We start from the raw sequence: 7,027 nt of genomic DNA on the forward strand, positions 1-7,027 counted from the left end.
TTGATTTTGCTTCTTTCCTCTTTTTTGATGTGAATTTATTGCTCTAACTTGGCTTCTCAATACTGCTTTCACTTTGTCCCATAGGTTTTTTTAAGATGTATCTTCATTCTCATTTGTTTTGAGGAATTGTTTTTTATTTCACACTTTATTTCTTCTATTACCCAGTAGTTTTTGAGAAATGTATTATTCAATTTTCATGTTTGATATAGTTTCCTTGATCTTCCTATTCTTGATTTCTAACTTTATAGCATTGTGGTGTGAGAAAATACTTCGCAGTATTTCAGTGTTTTTGAATTTATTGAGGCTGGTTTATGTCCTAATATATGGTCTGTCCTGGAGAATGGCCCCTGTGCACTGGAGAAGAATGTGTATTGTGCTTTTGTTAAGTGGAGTGCTCTGTATATGTCTATGAGGTCAAGTTGGTTGATTGTATTATTGAGTTCTTCTGCATCTTTGTTGAGCTATTTCCCAGTTGTTCTTTCCTTTCTTGAAAGTGGCATGTTAAAGTCTTTCAGGAGTGGTTGTGAGGCATATGAGAAGTTGTTTCTGCAGCATTGTGGTCTATAAATTACCTGTTGCTGTGGAATTCAATAACATGTAAGCCTGATGTAGGTACTCTCTATTCTTACATCACATAGGGTCCAGGGGCCCTTCTCAGAATTTCCTCTTCTTACCATATGCAAGAACTTGTTGTTGTTGTGTGTCATTGACTCAACTCAGACTCATAGCAACCCCCTAAGACAGAGTAGAACTGACACATTGGGTTTCCAAGGTTTTAAGTCTTTATGGAAGCAGATTGCCACATATTTTCCCATGGAATCACCAACCTTTAGGTTAGCAGATGAATACTTAACCATTGTGCAACCAGGGCTTATATTATGTGTTAAATGTGTAAGAAAAGGCTGAACTGCATACTAGTCTCCTGATGCTCCAAGTGTTTTCTGCTCAGTAATGACAAAAAGAGTAGACACAGTTTGATTAGCTGCATTGACACTTCCTTCTTTCCTATTCAGGTTGGGCATCTAGAGGGAAGTGATTTTTCTTCTGATTTATCAAAAAGGGAGTTTTTGTATGTTTGTTTGTTTTTCTTGCAGTTTTGGGGCAGTTCTGTTTCATTTGTCTGGATATGTGTAGAAAAGACTTTCTCATTCCAGTTCTCCATTCTACTCATCCTTTAACATCTGCTCAAACGTCATCATTTCTGTGAAGTTTTCTCTGATTAGTTCCAGGTACAGGTGACAATTTTCTTCATATTATCCCCTAAGTTTCTAATAGTTTATAGCAGTTTCCACATGGTATTGCAATTACTAGACCTTGTCCTTTCAAAGTGCTGAGCTATCTAATTCATCAATGTATTCCTTGCACCTGTCACATTGTCTGGAATGTATGGGTGCTAAAATTTTTTTTCTTTTTTAAATTGTGCTTTGGGTACAAATTTACAGAGCAGAATTTGTTTTACATTCAGTAGTTTGTATACATTTGGTTTCAGTTCCCAAATATCGCCAACCCCAACCCACTCTCCTTCTCTCCCTTCCCTATGACTCCCCATCCCTGTTCCCTTCTTAGTTATGCATTCTCGTCTGTTCAGCTTTCCCTCCATATGAATGCTGCCCCTCTGGTGCCCTGTGGTTGATTGCCCCAAGAAGTGTATCTCTGTAGAGTAGGTGGGTGCATTGCCCTGGGTGTGTGTTCTGCATGTAAGTCTTTCTACTTTTGGGCTGAGATCCAGTCCTTGGGAGTGAGTCCTCTGCCAGGCCTGAAGTGTATCCCAGGGCCATAGTCTTGGGAGTCCTACCAGACTCCATTCAACCAGTAATTCTGATTGTTAATTGTGTTTTTGAATTTTGTTCCACATTTTTCTTCCCACTCTATCCAGGATCTCCAGTTTTGATCCCTTCTCAAGTGGTTGCCATTGGTAGGTGGGCACCATCTAGTTCTTCTGGTCTCAAGGTCCATCGTATCCTAGGGCTGATTGTTTCCAAATGTCCTTAGTTTTCTTCACGCTTCTTTGCTTCAGACAAGAGGAGACCATTAGCTACATCTTAGATGGCGCTCCAAAGCTTCCCAGTCACTACTCACCAAAGTAGGTTGTGGAACAAGATTTTTATGTATTATGTTGTGCCAATTGACCTGGTATCCCCCAGTGCTATGGTCCTGAGTCAGCAGACCCAGTGGTCCTCCCTCCCAAGGTGGTTGGCTGTTTCTGGGGGTTACTCCAAGTCTATCTTCTGTTGCTTCTGTGATGATTGTGGTTATTTTGTATCACTAGTATCTGTGCAAGATTATCCTCAGCTGAATCTATTGTTGGTCTAGACTATATTCCTGTTCACTGACCCCTATCTGATCTTCTCAGTTGTCTATGCATTTATCTGTAGCCTGGTGTTTGGTGTTAGCAGTAGTGCAATATTGTGGATATACTGGTATTGACTTCTGTCATCTATATCTTATGTGCACAATTCGGTTTCCTCACTTTCCCCAATGTTCTCATACTGGTCACAGACTCTTTCCATACTATCCCCCCCCTTACCTAACTCAATGTGTGGCTCCCAACTAGTACAAATTTTTTTCCTCCCTTTCCCCCACCATCCCCAGTAATGTACAAAGTGAGTTCCCTTCCCTAAGCAAACTCTTCTTTGACTTTTTATAGTAATGGGCTCATACAATATTTGTCCTTCAGTAATTGACTTATTTAACTCAGCATAATGTCCTCCATATTCACCCACACTATGAAATGATTCATGTATTCTTCATTGTTCTTTAATGTAGCACAGTATTCCATTGTGTGAATGTACCATAATTTGGTTATCCATTCATCTGTTTAGGAATATATCCTAAAGAAGTGAGAGACAAGACACAAACAGACATATGCACACCCATGTCATCGCAGCACAATTCACTGTAGCAAAGAGATGGAAACAACCTAAATGCCCATCAACAGATGAATGGATAGCCAAATTATGATACATTCACAAAAGGGGAGTTTTTGTTTGCATGCTTGTTTTTTAAGATTATCATCCCTTAAATTAAATCTAACTATCAAGATTACATCAGTAAAATTGAGGTTAATTTATGTTTCAGAACTAAGAACATAAAGATACATAACCTTAAATTTTCTTCTGACTTCTGCTATTTTCCCTTCCAGTTCGTCTGTTTTAAATTTGGTTATGTGGAAAATAGCACCAATGTTATAAGCTTCCTTGTATAGCTCTTTAAGGAATTCATTATTATTTGCCTTCAGTTTCAACAAACTTTGGACTTCAAACTCATATTCTGCCTTTTTCCTTATACTGTAAAAATAAAGCAGAAAGATTAATATGATTATTCTAAAAGAGACAAATATATTTAATAATGATAAAAAGGAATAAGATCATATTTTTGTTGCCAAAAATATAAAATAATCAGATATGTGACTAAAACTTGAATGCAGAAAATGACATGTCCCAACACGCCATGACTTTTTCTGTTTCTCTTATTGTCCCTGATTGTCAGGCTGTGTCCAAGCTCAGAAAATTAAGAAAAGCAGTAATTAAAATCTAGGAAGCCCTGATGCTTAGCATTTACAACATTCAAATTCCCTTCCATACACCCTTTCACCTCCCTCTTTGACTTCCATGAAGTTGTTCTTCCTAGAGAACTCTTGAAAAGGAAGAGTTAGACTAAAACCAAAGTATGTACTAGAGAAGGGATTCTTAACTTCATTGTGGATCAAATAGTTCTTTGTTGTAAGGGCCATCCTGTACACTGTACAATGTTTAGCAGCATGCCTGGCTCTAGCCACAAGATTCTAGTGGCACTGTCTAAGTTGTGAGATACTTGTGACATTCAAAAATGTCTCTAGACATTCTCAGAGCTTCCATGCTAGGGCTGAGGAGGGGCAAAATCATCCCAGTGAAAAACTATTTATCCAGGGAATGATTCTGAACCCTAGCTTCTCATTATAATGACCTAGAAAGCATCAAATAAGACTTCCTCTCCAGAAATTCTCATTTATTTGGTCTGGGGTGAAGCTCCTGCAGTTTAGTCTATGAAACACCTGGGTGATTTTAATATGCATCCAGGATGAGAGCTACCAATATTGACTAGAGAAGTGTTCCCTAAGCTGAGTGTGATAGGCATCATGAGGAGAGCTTGTTAAACTACGGATTCCTAGTCTGAACCTTTAGGATTGACTCAATAGATGTGGAATGGGCTTGAGGATGCATTTCTAATAGGCCCCTTGGTAATGTTGATGCCTGGAAGAGTACCACTGCTCAAGGGGGTATAGTCATTGGGAATATGGACAAGTAGCTCTTGCTTAACAGAACACAGAGAAGATCATATTATTATGTTCAAATCAGCTGATAGGTAACAGTAAAGAGTAGATACAACTGATAATGAACTTCATTGATCCCTTATTCTTGCCTCTTTTGCAAATAGGGGGTAAGGAAAATGTAGAAACAAGAACAGATACACATTCAAGACATGCAGGAGAACCTGCAGGTGTATTCTGCAGTTACGTTTCTCCAGTTTACATTTTTCTGGAAGAAGTGCACCTCTCTGTTTTTTAATACCCCAATTCACTGAATGTGTGTATCTTTCAAAACAGTATTTCTGATTCATATTTATATCAAAATATATTAGATTTGTGTTTCCAAGTTTCAACTTATTTAAAACTAAAATATATACAGGAAATATCTCGAGTCACATTTTAAAAAAATGATTCGCATGCCATTAAAATCATTTGAAAATACTTTAAAAGCACATCGTGTGTCAGCAGTGGAGATACTACTTTCTTCTGAGAGAGATAACCAGCTTTATTGCAAACAAAGCAATGTTCTTCTAACTTAAGTATTGTTCGTGATCAGCAAGTAACATTTCCATCATTTATCCATGCTAACATGATAGTATATTTATATAAATATTTTACTGTGTTTCAATATTTTTAACTTTATATTGTATTTTTGGTGAAAGTTTACAGAGCAATTTGATTTTCCATCCAACAATTCATACACATTTTGTTTCATGACATTGATTGCAATACCCACAATGTAACAACACTCTTCCCCACTTCTCTGTGTTTCCCATTTCCATTCATTGTTCTTTCCTATCCCTTCCTGCCTTCAGAGCTTTATCCCCAGGCAAATCCTGCCTTTCTGATCTCCTTTGGTTGATTATTCTAAGGAGTGCATAGCTCCCTAGTGCAATTGTTTACCTGATAGACCTATTACTGCTTGGTTGAAAGTTGATGAGCTCAGTTCCAGGCTTGAAGGGTGACAAAGGGCCACAGTCTTGGAGTTCCATCAATTCCTATTAGGCCAGTAAACTTGGTGTTTTATATAATTTTGAGCTTTGTTCCACCTTTTTCTCCCACTCTGTCCAGGACATTTTACTGTGTCCCTTTCAGAACAGTCAGCATTGGTAGCCAGGTACCATCTAGTTCTTCTATTCTCAGGGTCATGGAGGCTGAGGTTCACATGGTCTTTCAGTCCTTTATATTAATTGTTTCCTTGTGTCTTTGATTTTCTTTACTTTTCTTGTCTCAGACAGGGAGAGACCAATAGTTTCACCTTGGATGGTCATGCACAAGCCTTTAGGACCCAGGTAGCTACTAACCAAAGAAGGATGTGGAGCATTGGCTTTGTGGACTATTTTATGTCAATTGACCTTGATGTTCACTGAGACTGGTCCTGAGCCTCCAGGCCCAGGGACTGATTTCCTCAAGTTGCTTTGTTATGGCTAAACATTTTCATTAACTGCTCTACTATACTCATGGATATATTTGCAGCACATATAAATACAAATGTAAAATATCCTCTTCCAAATCTATCTCTCTATCTATCTCTCTCTCTCTCTATCTATCTATATATTCATGGGTACAGTCCCATCCACCTACCCACACCTGTTCAGCTTGCATAACTACTTATGTATATACTTATAGGTTATTGTAATTACCATTACTGAATGATTGTATACGTAATAGTATTTACCTTTGTTCCCTTAACTCTTATGCTGAGTGAAATTAGTCAATCACAAAAGGACAAATATTGTATGAGATTACTCTATAAAAAGTCAAGAAAAGGTATACACACAGCAAGAAACTTCCTTTGAAGTTTACTAGAGATGAGAAGGGAAGAGAAGGTAAATTGGTGATTAGAGGGTATACTTGTAATTAAATTTGGTGAAGAGAAAGGCAATATACGATAAGGGGGAGGTCAACACAAAATAATCCAGGCAAAGGAAAACACAGGAAAGAGCACAAGAATTTCAATTAGAAAGTTAGATGGAAGGTTTGGGGTTGGTAATAATATTTTTCCATTTAAAATGAGAATTAGGATTATGAATAAATTCAGGATATGATTAATGGATTCCTTTTCCTGGTAACTAAGAACAATTCCATAGATACTTGCAAATCAATAAATGATGGGTCATGGAGAGGTCATAAGAGGCTTCTAAGTTAAATCTGAATTTTAGAAGAGGGAATAATTTTATTTTTAGTGCAAATCTGACCCAAATATTGCATGAAATATACTTACACTAAAATGAAAATGATTCCTTTTTACCTGAAATTCAACTTTAACTGCATGTCTTTTATTTTACCTGGAAATCCTTGATAATAAGAATAATTAATTCAGTGTAATATTTTGATTAGTTTGTATAGTTAGGGTCTCCCTTCTCCCCATCTTCTCTCCACCATGTCTCTGAACAAATATCAGCAACATTTTAACCCAGGATAAATCCACATGTACTGTTCTCTGAAGTTTGGAGTTCTAACACAAGAGCCTCTGTATAGCTTGTTAGCAACAGAGAAGTAAGGAAATGCCCTACAGTAACTAGTAACCCCAATGAAGGTATTCAATCTCCATGGCCAAAAGGCAAGTTTCTTTACACACTCTGGCCATATATCAATCCATACTTTCTAATCATATATTTTTTTTAAAAAAAGTACTACCAAGGATTATTAGACATAAGAAAAATTCACTCTATGAAAAAGAGAAGCAAAACGCAACAAAAATAAAACCTGTCACTCAGGGGAAAGAGTGAATAGAGG

General features: G+C 37.3%; 1 protein-coding gene across 1 annotated transcript in view; it reads right to left on the minus strand.

The window, feature by feature from the left end:
* The window catches only part of CCDC178 (coiled-coil domain containing 178), a 664,873-nt gene that overhangs the window by 467,925 nt on the left and 189,921 nt on the right, over window positions 1–7,027 (minus strand). The window contains exon 10 of the mRNA XM_007945673.2: window positions 3,104–3,281. Within this exon, the coding sequence (XP_007943864.1) occupies window positions 3,104–3,281 (178 nt within the window). The remainder of the gene's footprint in view (window positions 1–3,103; window positions 3,282–7,027) is intronic.

This window comes from Orycteropus afer, unplaced genomic scaffold (genome assembly GCF_000298275.1).
Source record: "Orycteropus afer afer isolate SDZICR_OR568_19922 unplaced genomic scaffold, OryAfe1.0 scaffold00141, whole genome shotgun sequence".
Classification (NCBI taxonomy): domain Eukaryota; kingdom Metazoa; phylum Chordata; class Mammalia; order Tubulidentata; family Orycteropodidae; genus Orycteropus; species Orycteropus afer.